The following is a 15,558-nucleotide window of genomic DNA, read 5'->3' as shown; positions in this document are numbered from 1 at the left end:
CCCTTGGCTGTGCTGGCAGGCTGTGTAGCCCTGTCTCTGCCCATCACCGGGGATCCGGGGGAGGGGTCTGGAGCTCGCCCCTCCAGCGACCCTGCAGTGGTGATGGAGGGAGCCTCAGCCCTGCTCCACCTGCCATAGACCGAAAGCCAGAATCCAAACTTAGGAGGGGCTCGGCTCCATGTTGCCTTCTGTGCTCAGGAAACGGGTCCGCCTGCTCCCAGATACCCCCTCCACAAGGATTCAGTGGGAGCGCCTTCTCCCCACACTCCGGCCCCCAGAAACCAGGATGCAGAGCCCAACCCAGCAAAGAGCGAGGTGTAGACTATTTCACTGTCATTGATTAAGAGAAGCTCTGCCGCAGGGGGCATGCCCTGCCCGCTGGCCCACAGCCCCAAGTACATATTCCAGGCCCGCTCCCGCCCCCACAGTCGAGTGGGTGTAGGTGGGGTTCGCTCCGCCCACGGCCAGACTCTGTCCTGCCCCCAAGTGGTGAGCGGGGTTCCCAAGCTCAGCCCCGCCCACGGTGTGCCCAGTGGCTGGCTTCCAGGCTCGGCCCCGCCCCTGCTCGGGGGACCATGTCTGCGGCGGGGCTGGCGGCTGGCGGGGCGCTCAGACCAGGGCGGGCTTCGAGCTGCCGTAGTTGGAGCTCTCGGTGCGGTAGGCTTGCGGCACGTTGTAGATGCCCGGCACGGGGTTCCTGTGCGGGACTCTCCAGGACAGCTCCAGCGGGTAGAAACGGTCCAGCCGGCGGAGCGGGTGCAGCGGGAGGCTGTAGGACTCCTGCGCCAGAGACAGCGCCCCGCGGTGCGGCACCGCAGGCGTCACCGGGCGGGCGCGGGGCACCCGACAGGAGGGTGGACAGGGCGGCTTCTGGGGTCCATGGCCCGAGGGTAACAACTCCTTCCTATTGGGGGAAGCAGGGTGGGGACGAGGCTGAGGGTTCAGACCCGCCTCGGGTCCTGAGGAGGCAGCAGGCCTGAACTCTCCTGCATTTTGAGGAAAGGGCATATTTTTAGGAGTCGGGGACCACTTAGAAAAAAATGGGGTTGGGGACTCCTAGCCTGGATTCCTGGGTCCTCCAGGTACTTAAACGCCTGGAATCTGGGGTTTTCTCACCCTTGGGCAGTATCTGGGGACTCAAATGTCAAATTACCCCGCCCCAGATCGTCAGGGCCCGGCTCCTAGATCCCTCCGCAGGCTTCGTGTTCCTGAGAGCGGACACTGAGCGCTAGGGTAGGGGCTGAGATCTGAACACCTGGTTCTAAGTCAGAGAGGGGGAGCCCATACCAGGGGTCTGGGCGGTCCAGCAGCCTAGGATGGGGTGGGGGGGGGGGTGCAGGGGGCGGTGCCAATGGAGGACTCGGGCTCACTTCGCGTAGGCTCGGAAGTCCCCGGCAGCGGTGGTCAGGTAGAGCTGAAAGTGGTCTAGGATGCCCTGGTTGGATACTATGAAAGGCCGGCCGGCCAGCTCCGGACTCATCCTCCAGGGAATGAGGGTCTGAGGAGGCACAGGCAGGAGGAATGACCAAGAAAGCGGTTTTATGTCCCTTTTGAAGCCTTGGGTCCCAGACTGAGAACTCCTCTTCCTTCGGACTCACCAGCTTCTCTTCTCTGGACCAGGCCTCCACACCCGCCCCCAGAATCAGAGTCCTTTCTGGCCAATCGCAGGCCAGCGCACGTTAGCTTCGCTCCCCAAATCAGAAACTCCAAAACCCAATCGCTTTTTGCTCACCATCCAACAGAAAGGCCAGACCCCAGACTCAAACCTTCCTTGTCCCGCCACAGGAATTAAGCCGCACCTCGGCCAACAATTCCTCCTAACTTCAGCCCCTCGCAGAAAGCCTAGCCCCGCCTCCCGCCTCCCGCCCCGGCTCCCACCTGGTCCTGGAATATTCAAGACCCGCCCCCTAGTACAGTCCTCTTCCTGGCTCTGCCCCAAGCCTCAAAACCACCCCCTACCCGAAGGGCGTAGCTCAGTGGTTGAGCATCGACCTGTGAGCCGGGAGGTCACGGTTCGATTCCCCGGTCAGGCCTGGTTGCGGGCTCGATGCCCCCTGGGGGCGTGCAGGAGGCAGCCAGTCAATGATTCTCATCATTGATGTTTCTACTCTCTCTCCCTTCCTCTCTAAAATCAATAAAAACATATTTTTTTAAAACCCTCCTAACCCACGTCAACATTTATTACTTGCGCCCCAGAGGTTATTAGCCCCAGAGAGCTGGGATTGCGGGTCTTCAGTCCCCTCCTCCTTCTGGCCCCACCTCAAAATGTCCAACCCCCTTACCCAGTCTTTGTACTTGTCCCAGGCCTCCCTTTTAGCCACGCCCCCAGATTAAAAATTCATACTGGCCCCGCCCCAGAGTCCCAGTCGGGCCCCCCACCCCCGCGCCCACGCGGTCTCCTCCGCTACCTGGGAAACGCCGGTGAGGTGGTGGTCGGCGAACCGCAGGGGCCGGGCGCGCAGGTGCAGGTCGGGCCAAGCGGAGTAGTGCGCCCGCGCCTCGCTGCACTGGTGCTTTGTGGTCAGCGGGAGGCGCCAGCCTTGGCGACTGAGCTACAGGAAGACGATTCGGGGACCCAACCTGAGGGTGGTCGGGACGGAATTGCAGTCCTCAACCCTGTCCCCCGCGGACCTCGGCATCCTAGAACCTTACCTTTTCCCCTAAATCCTTCATCCCCACAGACCGCTCGAGGTCCTTCGGCTTTGGGACCTTGGGCTGCGCATAGGGCCCGCCGTGGGTCTTGAGCACCCCGTGAGCCGAGCCAGAGGTTGTCTCCCATCTGCTGATGACCTCGTCGAAAGCCCAGATGTGCAAATCCTGCTTTGCGGGTGGGGGCAGGGGCTCCGCCACCGTGGACTGGGTAGGAGGCGCGGGACGTCAGCTTAAAAAACTCAGGAGTCCGGCCCGCCAGCCCTGATCTCTCCCGGGCGGTCCCCAGCCCTTTCCTCCCTCCAGTTCCAGGCATCCAGGTTCCTGGCCCTTCGTCTGTCAGGCCCAGGACTCCGTGACCCCCCTCCTTCAGTTAGGAGGACTCCAGGCCACATTCCCCTTTTCTTTCTGCAGGTGCCTGGATCCCCGCGCCTCCTTCACACGCAGGAGTCTGGACTTCCAGGCTCCTCTCACCTGGAGAGTGGGCGGGCGAAAGGGCACGGATGGGATAATGTGGTGGGCGACACCACTGCTGGTGAGATGCCAGTTGGGCCAGGATCCTGGATCCTCGGTCCCAGAGACGGGGGGCCAGGGAGCGCCATAGCGCAGAGCTTGGGTCCGACCTGCCATGATCCCTCCCCCGCCCTTTGGCCAAGCTGGAGGCTTGTTGTGGCTGTTGCCATAGTGACAGAACCCTCCTCGCTGAATCCAGCCAATGGAGGACCTGCAGGCTGTGGATGGGGAGAGTGAAAAAAAGGTCTCGGCACAGAGGGGCATGGACTTTGACAGAGAGGGGCAGAGACCCCAAGAGGGGCAACAGAACCTCAGAGAAGTTGTGGGGAGGGCGACCCAGACAGACAGGAGGGCAGAAATGGGGCCCCGAGGAAGGTGAACTGGAAGTTCAATTTTAGACTTTTAGAGACAGAGACCCCTGGGCAGGGGGAGACAGAAATTCACAGAGGGGACAGCAGAGAGGGGGACATAAACCTGGGGGGGGGGGGCGGTCAGAGATCCAGGAAGGGAGTAACAGAGACTCTGTGGGGGAGGAGGATACACTACCCAGCACATCAGGAAATCCATGGAAAACACCCCCATTCCTATAGGGATCCAGCCCTGCTGACTGCCTGCTCCCTCGGCCAGGCCTGTCCATGGGGGGCGGGGGGGGGGGGGGAGTTGACGCAGGCTGTCCCTCCTTCCCTGTGTGTGCGGAGTCAGCATCTGTCCTACTGCCTTTGATTTGAATGAAAACTTCCACCTGGGAATGGGGGTGGGCAGAGGGAGGGACCCACAGAGGAATGCACAGGAAAAGACTTCACCAAAAAGGAGGGTGGTAGTGGTGCAGAAAGGGCTTTGATGAATGAGAAAGACACGCAAGAATGGGTGAGAGATGGTGACTAAGAAACAAACAGAAAGGGAGCTACTGATGCAGAGACAAGAGACGGAAGTTAGAAGAAGAGACAGGGACGTGGCAAAAAAGAGTAGAAGTGCAGACTGAGAAGAGATGTAGCCACAGAAACAGCCAGACCCTACCCTGCCCTGTCGCCCACCCTTCCTGGGGACCCAGTCTGTGATGGTGGGGGGTGAGGGTTTCTATGTCCTTCGCCGAAAGCTGGCCCTAAAATAAAGTCTGTGAGTTGGTAACGGGTGTGGAGTGGTAATTCATGAAGGGGTGTCCTGAGGATGTGGGGTCTGCCCCTGTCACTGCCTCACTTTAATCCTCACCCGAGGATATTTTTTTTCCCCATTGATTTTCAGAGAGGGAAAGACAGAGAGAAACACTGATGTGAGAGAAACACATTAATTGGTTGCCTCCTGCACCAGCCCTGACCGAGGACCCTGCAACCTAGGTACATGCCCTTAGCTGGAATCGAACCCAGGACCCTTTGGTCCACAGGCTGACGCTCTATCCAATGAGCTAAATCAGCTAGGGCGTCACTGCCTCACTTTAAAGACCTTTTGGTCAAGCCCTCTGTCTCCTCAGGCCCCACTAACTCATCCCACCAACCCATTCTACAGGCAGGGAAAACTGACACTGCCTTCAGATCCTCTCATTCAGGCTTCTAGGGTCCCTTCTCCTGTTGGACTTACCTGGCCCACTCAAGGCCTATCAGTGTGCAAATGACCCCTGATCCTCCACAGAGGTCAGGCCAATTGTCAGAACCTCATGCTTTACTCAAACGGGACAGTTTTTAGAGTTTATTTCTTTCTCAGTGTGGAATAAAAGTTGAGACAGGGAAGGGTAGTAGAAACCTGACTCCAAGTCCCCACCAGAGCTGAATTCTCTAGCATCCTGACCTCCTATCACTCATCCTTACTTGTGTTCTGACTGTGATGGGTAGGTCAGAACAGAGCATTCTTGCCCTAGCCAGCTCAGTGGATAGAACATTGGCCCATGGACTGAAGGGCCCTGGGTTCGATTCTGGTCAGGGCGTGTGCCTCAATTGCAGGCTCAATCCCCTTGTGGGAGGCAACCAATCTATGTGTCTCTCTCACATCAATGTTTCTCTGTGTCTCTGCCTCTCCACTCTCTCTGAAAATTAATGGAAAAATATCCTCAGTGAGGATTAACAAAAAACAAACACAACACAGCATTCTTGCCCCATCTGACCTAGTAAACTGCCCATTCGAGTCCTAGCTCCCAGTTAGTTGCTTACATGTTCCAGTTTTTATGCTCTGCCACCCACTTCTTGATATATTTCCCCCTTGTCGCTTTCCCCATAATGAGCTAGGATCTAGCTGCTAGGTGATCATATAGCAGCAACTTCGAAGCTAAAGGCCTCCAATGTTCAAATCCACCAGAGTTGATCTGACAAGTTGTGTATTAGAGCTCTTAAACAGTAGGCACTCAGAAAATATAGGCTATCATCATCATCATCATCATCATCCACCCTGGAGTTCACAGGAGAACTCCTATTCATCCTTCAAAACCCCATCCGTTTTTACCACCTGTCTTGTACAGATTGAGCTGACTTTGTGGCTACTTAACAAGTTTCCACAATGAAGCCCAGGTCACCCCTGAGGTTCCCTCAGCATCCAGCTCTTCTTCCTCAGCTTGCCCAGTTCCTGCGCACAGGCCTCAGGCCCGGCCAGTCCGGCTGAGGAGTGTGCAGACGCAGGCAGTGTCGATTCGAATCCATCGCCAGCCCACACGGCCCTGAGCATCAGTGGTCAATGCCCGCACGTAGGACTGCTTGGCCTTACACTCGGACACCCAGTGCCTCCGGTCCACACCCCGGCAGCCCCCTCCGCCTGCACCAGGGCCATCTTCCCCGGTGTTGTCAGCCTTGCAGCGGGTCTCAAAGAAGTACTGGCGCAGAGGACTGCCGCCAGCTGCAGGCACCTCGCCCAGAACCTCCACCTCACGCCCACGCAAGTCCACAGCTGTCCGACGGTCTGTCACCCAGCTGCTGACTGCATCGCACACAGCCAGCTCTCCCCGGCGACTTGCTGGTGCTGTCTCGCTCACTCCTCGCCGACTGCGGTTAGCAGGGCTGCCCGATGGCTCCCCGAAGGCCCCAGTCTCCAGTAGGAAGAGCAGAGGGGGGCCTGCGGGGGCACCCCTGGAGAGCACCACTCGTGGGGACAGGAGGTCCCACTCAGGGGCTGGAAATGGGGGCAGTGGAGAGGGTGGGGGATGGGGTTCCACTGGGACACTGGGGAGGAAGCAAAGGAGGAGGATGGGGAGGGACCATGAAGGGTGGGGCAGCATCTCGCTGAGCACCTGAGGATGGAGAAGAAAGCTGGAGTTAGAGAACAGGGTAATAATTTAGGGGGGACCTGCAAGCCAGAACCATAGGGAGGCCCTTGTTCTAGAACCTTGTGGAACCTATATTCTAGGGCTGAATAATGCCCAACTTCCAGATTATCCTACTATTATCTATATATATAAAAGCCTTAGCAACCCTTCCATCATTCGACCAGTAGCTATGATGTGCACTGACCACCAGGGGGCAGACGCTCAATGCACAGGCATGGAAACATGGGACAGACTGATGAATCTCAGAGGGAAGGGGGAAGGGGAGGGCAGAAAGAGATTAACCGAAGATCTTATATGCATGCTAGAGGCCTGGTGGGATCCCTCGGCCTGGTCTGCGGGGATCAGGCTGTAACCGGCTCTCCCACATCCCCCAAGGGGTCCTGGATTGCAAGAGGGTGCAGGCCAAGCCGAGGGACCCCACCGATGCATGAATCCATGCACAAGGCCTCTAGTTACTAATAACAGCCAACAATTTGGGGGAATTCAGGCTCAGAGAGGTTAGTAACTTGTACCAGGTCACACAGCCAGCAAATGCCAGAGTTGGAACTGGAACCCTGTCTGAGCAACCCCTACTCGGCCATTCTGCCTCTACAACCCCCAGGAACCCTAAGTCCTGCAGCCTGGAGGAGGTTTGAGGTTCCAAAATTTGAGAAAGGCCAGTTCTGAAATCCTAGAGAGATTCAACTTTAGCTCAAAATTGCCACTAAGAGGGCAAGAAAATCCCTTGCCTCTCAGACAGGGCCTCAGTTTCCCTGTCTGTGAAACTGATCTGGGGCTGGGAGATGCAGGCGAGGTGTGGATACTGCCTTTTCTGTACAACATTCTGGAGGCCTGTGATTCTGGGAAAGGGTGAGGTGGAGAGAACAGGGTGGTTACCAGACCTGTCAGCACCTCCTCCGCCTCCGAGCTCCCGGGCTGGGGGCCCCCAGGCTCCAGGGGGCCCCTGTGGGGGACGCAGGTGGCCCCCTCCTTCCTGACATCTCAGGAGAGGAAGGGGGCAACCACCTAGAGGAAGAGGGGAACAGGAATGTCATACAGGCAGGTGGGGGAGGGGGCCTGAACCCCTGGACACTCTCCTTCCCGGTGTTCCTCTTAAAGTGTAGGGTACCCAACAGCCAAGGCCACGCCCCCTTTCCAGAGGCCCCTTCCCTGCCCAGGTGATGGCTCCTGGCTGGGATGGGAAGCAGATGGGGGGAGGAGAGGGGACCGCAGAGGCTGGAAAAGATTACATCCTCCTCGGCCCATTCATCTCTCAGACAGGGTGGGGGTGGGGCCGGGCTGGACACCCGGGTACCTGAGGGCCCACACTCAAGAAGCCCTGGGTCCCCGAGGCTGCTTCCTGGAATGTTTTCCCCACACAGGACAGGCCGGGGCCCGTCCAAGCCTTCCGCTGCACATACCTGGAGTGGCTGCCTGCCCTGGCTGCGAGATGCCGAATGGGAAGCTGGGGTGTGAAGAGGGGCGCATGCTGACCCAGCCAGGACCAGGTGTCCAGGCCCCCAAGTCCCTCCTCCCTCAGGACCAGGAGTCCAGGCCCCCAGCCCCTCCTCCCTCAGACCCTGAAGTTCTGGAGTTCAAGGCCCCGCCTCCCAGGTACTCAGAAAAACGGACTCCCAGAAGATTCAGGTTGGGGTCCGGACTCCTGAGACCCCTCTGGGGGCGACTCCACGGGGGGGTAACCCCCGCTGCTCATCGGGGACTTTTCTCTTGCCTCAGTTTCCTCCGCCAAGCCCCGCCCCCGCCGGCCCCGCCCACGTCCCTCCCTACCCGGGGGCAGGGCGACCGGGACGCCGGATCCCGAAGGAGGAGGCGCGGAGGCTCTTACCTGGGGCGCCCGCCTCGGCTCCCTCGGCTCCCCCGGCGCGGCGGCGGCTCCTCCTCCTGCTCGCTGGCGGCAGGGACGCCCGCTCACCCGCCGGCTCCTCGCTGCACACGCTCCGGAGGGCCCGGGTCGGGGGCGGAGGCGGGGCGGCGCCCGACGGCGGAGGAGGGGCCGGGGGATCCCGCCTTCCACACGCGGGCCGGGACCTCGGGAGCCCAGCCTGGCTAGCTCAGCCCTCCACCCGCCTCAGTCCCAGGAGGCCAGGCGCCAGCCCCCTCCTCCCTCAGACCCTGGAGTCCGGGCTCCCAGCCCCTCCTCCCTCAGACCCTGGAGGAGTCTGGACCCCAGCCCCTTCTTCCCCTAGTTTCAGCCCCCTCCTCCTCCCTCAGATCCAGGAGTGGGGACCCCCAGCCTCCTCCTCCCGCAGACCAGGAGTCTGGGCCCGCGATCCCTTTGCATTCTTTAGCCAGTTAAGTGTCAATCCCCAGGCAGATTCCCACCCTCTGCTCTCATCCCCACGCTCCCAGGAGCTCCAGGCCAGACATTAACCAGCTGGGCTTGGGCAGCGATAAGGCCCCCGGCCGGGGGGACAGTGGATGTGGGGGGCTCTCCCACAGAGTCCTCTCTCCTGGAATTTCCTGGGTGGGGACTGGGGAGAGGGTCTTGTCCTGAGCTCAGAGAAGAGAAATTCAAGGTGTTATAGGCCTGGGAGATAGATTTGATTTGGGAACAAAATGACCTTAGATAAAGAAAGTGAAGGGATACCGGGGCGGCGGGGGGGGGGGGGGGGGAGGAGGCACGGAAAAGGGGACAGACTCCAAGAGAAAGAGGGGCGACAGAGACCCAGAGAGAGAGAGAGAGACCCTGAGACAGGGGGAAGATGGGCGTTGGAGTCCAGGACAGCCCTGTGGCCAGGCCTTCACCCCTCCCCAGAGTTGTTTTCAGGGGAAAGCTGACACTTGTCTTGGCGGGGGGGGGGGGGGGGGGGAGGGGGAGGGCATCCCATACCCCTCCCTCAGCCTAAATATAGCATGGCAAGGTGGCAGGAAGGGTGTCCCCAGACTAGGGTGTTCCCCTCTCCTCTTCCCCATCACAGCCAAGGCAACATAGAAGGCGGCCAGTTGTTTATTGGGGTGGGGGAGGGGCGCTTCCCAGGCTTTGAGTGTCCACTGGAGTCACCTCCCTGACTCACCAGCTCTTCCCCACCCCTGAGCACCCAGCATGTGCCAGGCCTATCAGAGGGCCCCCAGGGTACTCCGGGTCTCGGGTTGGGTAGCACAGGAGAGCAACTGAGGAATTAGCAGAGGAGGAACTGGGCAAAAGTCTCCGTCCCCCGCTCTGTCCGTGTCTCTGTTGCCCCCTCTCTCTGGCTCCTGTCCCCCTCTCTAGATCTGTCCCCCTCTCTCTGGGTTTCTGTCCTCCCCCTGGCCTCCGACCCCCCTCCCAGGCCACTGCCTTCCTCTTCCCAGCTGCCGCTCCTCCCCGTGGGTGTCACTCTTTGCCTCTGTCTCCGTCCCTCTCTGCAGGTCTCGGTTCCTCTCTGCCTGTGTCTCCTCCTCTTCGGGTCTCTGTGCTGGACTCTGTGCCTGCCTCCAAGACGCTGCCTCGTGTCTGTCACCATGAGGGGGCCTGTCTTCGTTTCTGTCCAGATGTGCCTCTCTCTCCATTTCAGAGAGAAGTGACAACCTAAAGGTTATATTATTTCCGAACTTTATCATACTCTTCCCACAATCTGTACCTTCTTCGATCTCTCTGTATGAAAAGGTAGGTGGGTCGCCCTAGCTGGTTTGGCTCATTGGATAGAGCCTCGGCCCCGGCCCATGGATTGAAGGGTCTCAGGTTCAATTCGGGTCAAGAGCACATATCTCGGTTGCAGGCTTGATCCCTGGCCCTGGTAGGAATGTGTACGGGAAGCAAGCAATTGATGTGTCTCTCTCCCTTCCTTCCACTCTCTCTAAAACTCAATGGGGTAAAAAAAAGAAAAAATAAACAAAACAAAAAAAATAAAAATCAATGGAAAAATAGGGTGATGATTAACAACAACAAAAAGGTAGTTGGGTTAAATAGGGGTTCCAAACTGAGTTTCTCAGCTGCATTCTGAGCTGTCAAGAGGGACTTCATAAGAGGTGTGTTCCTTGCCCTGGCTGGTTTGGCTCAGTGGATAGAGCGTCGGCCTGCGGACTGCAGGGTCCCAGGTTCGATTCCAGTCAAGGGCATGTACCTTGGTTGCGGGCACATCCACAGCTGATCGATGTTTCTCTCTCATCGATGTTTCTAACTCTCTATCCCTCTCCCTTCCTCTCTGTAAAAAATCAATAAAATAAAAATCAATATATATTTTTAAAAAGAGGTGTGTTCCTTGCCCTAGCTGGTTTGGCTCAGTGGATGGAGCACAGGCCTGTGGACTGAGGGGTCCCAGGTTTGATTCTGGTCAAGGGCACATGCCTGGGTTGTGGGCTCGACCCCCAGTGGGGTTGTGTAGGAGGCAGCTGATCGATGTTTCTCTCTCATCGATGTTTCTAACTCTCTATCCCTCTCCCATCCTCTCTGTAAAAAAATCAATAAAATATATATTTTTTAAAAAGAGGTGTGTTCCCCTCAAACCAGTTCCCTTCTGATGCGTCACCCTGCTGCCTCTAAGTAATATTCCATTTGACCAAAAAAAGGGGGGTGTTATAGCTAAAAATAACAACAACAACACTCTGCAAACCACTGGATGGGTTTTAATAAATTAATATGGGTTAAGTACTTTGAATGACGCCTGGTGCATAGGAAGCCCTATATGTGTTAGTGATTTAACCCTCTTCCTCCTCCTCCTCCTCCTCCTCCTCCTCCATCTCAAAATGCCCTTTAAGACGGAAAGACCTCTAAACATGTTTGGCCTCGTGACCTTGGGTGACACCCTCCCCTCTGAGCCTCAGTTTCCTTGTTTGTGAGGCTGTGTGGGCTCAGGAAGTCCGGTGCGTCCCAGCAGGCTGACAAGACACGTGGGGTCAGGCAGCCTGCCACCGCGCTGGCCCCAGGGACAGTGACGGGTGCCTGACCTTGGGGAGCTCTCATGCGCTGAGACTCTGGCTTCTCCCTGCTTTGTCTGACAGCCTTCCTGGGCTGTGGGAAGAGGGGGCGGGGCACCCTGATGTGGGATTCTCATCTCTTTCAGGCTCAGGGGCACTGCCTTTCCCCTTTTTGGTTCTCTATCTCTGGGGTACTCCGGTCTGCCTCCAGCTCTGGGTGTCTGTCCCTCTCTCTCTCTCTCTGGGTGCCGGACACCCCGCTGTGGCTCTCCATCCCCCACTCTTGGTCTCTGTCTCCCTCTCCTTTGGATTGTGTCCCTCCCCCTCCCTCTGGGTCTTTGTCTCTGAGTCTCTGTTCCTCTCTCTTTGTGTCTTCATCTCCTCGTCTCTGGGTTTCTCTTTCTCTGAGCCTCTGTCCTTCCCCAGGCCTCTGTCTGCCCCTCCTCTGGGTTTCTGTCACTCCACCATGTAGGGACAGAGTACAGTGACTCCCCCTCGCTCCTTCCCCTTGTGCTTCTGATGTCATGTCTGGAAGCAAAACTGTAGGCGAAGACAGAGAGTAAGGGGGTTTCGATGGCAAAATGAAGTAGGTGTGGGGTGAATGGAGGGAGTGTCCAGTTCAGTTTGTCTCCCAGAGTCCACAGCACCATATTTGCTCCCTGAGGCAGGATTCCTCCTCAGTGCTGGTATCCTTGGTGCTATCACTGAATCCAAAACCAACCAACATGGCCCTATGGAGTTCATGCATACAGTCCAGCTCAACCCAACATTCTCCCAGACTCACAGTGACACAGTCAATGTAACGCAACTCAGCATGGCCCCACGACCTGGTCCTACGAGACTCACATGATTATACAACTCAATGTGGCTCAAGTCCATGGAGCCCTGAACACTTCCAGCCACATAACACTACACGATTCAACCCAACAGAACCCTGAGAGACTCATACAGTCATACGTTCCAACCCGACTTAACCTAACATGACCTAGAAAGCTCACATTCTATCACTTGACTCTTCTACATGACTCACAAGTTCACAGAACCTAAAATAACATAGCCCCAGAAGAATCACAAAGCCACACCACTTCCACCGTGTCTCAACGCCACACCACCACGCATGAACACGCAAGCAGTCCCAACAATGCCACGGGTGGACACATCTCTTGACCCAACATGGCCCTAGGGGGGCTCATAAAACCACAGAATCCCGCACATGCAGTTGGACAAGACTCACCCAGACTCACCACCCAACCCAACCCAACCCAACCCAGAACAAGGAAACTCACAGAACCATGTGGCCAAATCTATCTCAACCCTAGCCTAAGAGGCCCCACAGCCTTGCAGAAACCAATGTGGTACAAACCAATGCAGCCCCCGGCTCAGCTCAGCGTAACTCATTGCCATTCACTGCCGCCTAAGGAGGTACTTACAGGAGTACCAAACCACAACTCAAGAGCCAATAAGGCTCCGTGTTCTTCAACTCATTACCACCTAGCCTAGTTCTTCCTAGACCCAACCCCTCCCCATGACTTCCCCTCCTCCCTCCCTCCCTCCCTCCCTCCCTCCTTCCCTCCCTCCCTCTCTCCCTCCAAGGAAATGTGAGGTCCTGCAGGCTTCAACTGTCCCTCACACTTCGGTGACCATGTGTTTTCCAGGGGCGGGCCAGAGTGGAGGTGACAGCTCAGGCACCTCTCCATCCACCAATCCCCCATTGACCTTGCCCTCCAGTGGGCCACAGGGCTGCGTGTCCACATGGCTGTACATTCCGGCCTCTTCGCCCTCCGTCTCCCGGTGGTAAAAGTAGCTGAAGTTGGAGACGATAACTGGCACAGGCAGGGAAATGGTCAGCACACCGGCGATGGCGCACAGAGAGCCCACTATCTTGCCACCCACAGTGACGGGGGCCATGTCTCCGTAGCCCACGGTGGTCATGGTGACCACTGCCCACCAGAAAGACTCAGGGATGCTGGTGAAATAGGAGTCTTCCCGGTCGACCTCGGCAAAGTAGACGGCACTGGAGAAGAGGACCACGCCGATGAAGAGGAAGAAGATGAGAAGGCCCAGCTCGCGCATGGAGGCCCGGAGCGTCTGGCCCAAGATCTGCAAGCCCTTGGAGTGCCGAGACAGCTTGAAGATGCGGAAGACGCGCACCAGCCGGATGACTCGCAGGATGGCTAATGACATGGCTGGCTGGCCCACCCCCCGCTGCTGGGCCAGCTCGGTGCCCAGCGCCACAAAGTAGGGCACGATGGCCACGAAATCAATGAGGTTCATCACGTTCTTGAAGAAGGCCGTCTTGCTCGGGCAGGCCAACAGGCGCACCAGCAGCTCGAAGGAGAACCAACAGATGCACAGCGTCTCCACCACGAAGAACGGGTCATCAAAGGGTGTGCGAGGTGGGGGTCCGGGCACAGGGCTGGAGCCGTTCAGCCGAGAGGGGAACTGCAAGGAGGAAGGGGTTCAGGGAGGACCACACCAGGGCCGGGACACACTGGAATGGCCATATTCGTTGTTTAAATATCCAACTACTTATCTACAAATCGGTCAACAGCCGCTGCTCCCAGGCCAGCAGTGACCTGGCTGTCATAGACGCTTCCAGGACCCCGGGATCATCCCTGCTTGGCTACTCTATGGTCCCTCATCCACTGCCGGGGCCTCCTGAAATGACGCATGGCTGGGGCTCCAGTCCTGCCCCCAGCATGAATTCTCCAGTCAGGGAGGGTCCCTAAGCTGGCCCCACTCCCCCTGGCCCCACTCCCTTGGACCCCACCCTCCCAAAGCCAGCCCAGACTACAATGCTATAATGGTCAAAGACCTTTCTGTCTGCCAAACCCTGGGCCCCCTGCTCTTACAGCTCCCGGCTTTGTTTGGGATGGATTCCTCCTACCCTAGCCCTCAGGACCCACCACTTTGTCTACAGCCACCTCAGCTTCTTTTTCTTCCTTCCTTCCTTCCTTTCTTCCTTCCTTCCTTTCTCTTTCTCTCTTTTCCTTCCTTCCTTCCTTCCTTCCTTCCTTCCTTCCTTCCTTCCTTCCTTCCTTCCTTCCTCTCTCTCTTTCTTTTCTTTTCTTTCTTTCCTTCCTTCCTTCCTTTTTGGTTTGTTAATCTTCACCAGAGGTTTGTGCCCTTGACTGAGAATCGGGAAACGAACCCATGACCCATCAGCACGCAGGCTACGCTCTAACCACTGAGCAAACGGGCCAGGGCCTCAGCTGCTTTCTTCAGGTCCGACCCTCACCACCTCCAGTCCATCCTTCCCATTGGTTACCATGAGCCGCTCAGACCCCAGATTTTTCAGGCTTTCCCCTACCCCCAGCTTTGATTTCTTAATGTACCTGTACTCAGGTACTCCTGCCCTCCTCCTCAAGCCAGGTTTCTCGCCTACCTTAACCCAGCCTTCTGATAGGAGGGGTCCTTCTATTCCGATCCTGAGGCCCCGCCCCTATTAAGCACACCTGCGCCCTAGCTTTTAATGGTGGAGTCCGCTGACAGGCCTGTCCGTGGGTTGCTCATTCCTTAAAGCCCCTTGCCCCACCTGAAATTGGCCAGGTCCGCCTACCAGACCCCCGTGCCCCGCCCACCTACAGCCAGATCCCACCTTCCTGAGAGGCCCCGCCTCCCACGGCCCTGAACCCGCTTTCTGATAGGCCAGGGACCCACGGAGCCCGCCCATCTCCCCATAAACCCCGCCCCTCTCCGCCGAGGCCCCGCCTCCTCACCGGTCCCGCGGCAGCCACCGCTGCAAGCCCCGGCCTGTCGCGGTCGTCGCGGAAATCGGGCAGCGTCTCGAGACAGAAGACGACGATGGAGACGAGAATGACAAGCACAGAGACGACGGCGAGCACGCGCGCGGCCTGCGAGCTCTCGGGGAACTCGAAGAGCAGCCAGAGCTGGCGCGCGAAGGCGCGACGGGGCATGGGCCGCTCGGGCGGCAGCGGGCAGCCCTCGTCCTCGCGCAGGCGCGCCAGCGCCGACGCGCCCAGCCCGTAGAAGGCCACCTCCTCCAGGAAGACGTCGAGCGGCACGTGCGCCGGCCGCCGCAGCCGCCCGCCCGACTGGTAGTAGTAGAGCACGGCGTCGAAGCTGGGCCGATGCCGGTCGAAGAAGTATTCGCGGCGCGCGCCGTCATAGAAGCGGCTGCGGCGCGCCGGGTCCCCGAGCAGCGTGTCCGGGAAGCGGCCCAGCGTGCGCGCCCGCGTCTCGAACCGCAGCCCGGCCACGTTGAGGACCAGCCGCTCGCAGCAGCCGCACGGCGGCGAGCACCGCGGCTCCATGGCGCGCGCAGCCCCAGTGACCCGCGGGCGGACGTGTGGCCC

At 58.3% G+C, this 15,558-nt stretch overlaps 3 protein-coding genes across 3 annotated transcripts; all 3 read right to left on the bottom strand.

The window, feature by feature from the left end:
- Positions 1-592: 592 nt before the first annotated feature.
- SAXO3 (stabilizer of axonemal microtubules 3) lies at positions 593-3,279 on the bottom strand (the record flags this gene model as incomplete). Its single annotated transcript, XM_080644130.1, has 5 exons — positions 593-904; positions 1,371-1,498; positions 2,409-2,552; positions 2,653-2,856; positions 3,124-3,279. The coding sequence occupies 5 exons, from the start codon at positions 3,277-3,279 to the stop codon at positions 610-612; spliced, it is 927 nt and encodes a 308-aa protein (XP_080500256.1). The 3' UTR covers positions 593-609.
- A 2,179-nt stretch (positions 3,280-5,458) lies between these two features.
- Positions 5,459-8,320, bottom strand: NTF4 (neurotrophin 4). The gene is made up of 3 exons (XM_080644488.1): positions 8,232-8,320; positions 7,288-7,411; positions 5,459-6,370 (listed from the first exon to the last, which is right to left on the bottom strand). The coding sequence occupies exon 3, from the start codon at positions 6,356-6,358 to the stop codon at positions 5,726-5,728; it is 633 nt and encodes a 210-aa protein (XP_080500614.1). The 5' UTR covers positions 6,359-6,370; positions 7,288-7,411; positions 8,232-8,320; the 3' UTR covers positions 5,459-5,725.
- Positions 8,321-12,868: 4,548 nt separating this feature from the next.
- Positions 12,869-15,558, bottom strand: KCNA7 (potassium voltage-gated channel subfamily A member 7; the record flags this gene model as incomplete). Its single annotated transcript, XM_080644202.1, has 2 exons — positions 14,962-15,558; positions 12,869-13,684 (listed from the first exon to the last, which is right to left on the bottom strand). Exons 1-2 carry the CDS (start codon positions 15,514-15,516, stop codon positions 12,869-12,871), a joined length of 1,371 nt encoding a protein of 456 aa, XP_080500328.1. The 5' UTR covers positions 15,517-15,558.

Source organism: Plecotus auritus (genome assembly GCF_963455305.1).
Source record: "Plecotus auritus genome assembly, chromosome: 10".
NCBI lineage: Eukaryota > Metazoa > Chordata > Mammalia > Chiroptera > Vespertilionidae > Plecotus > Plecotus auritus.
Note: the sequence above shows the minus strand (reverse complement) of the source record. Positions and strands in the feature narration are given on the sequence as shown.

Coding starts and splice junctions, on each gene's coding strand:
- NTF4 (XM_080644488.1), bottom strand. CDS start 6,358: ATGCTGCCCCACCCTTCATGGTCCCTCCCCATCCTCCTCCTTTGCTTC.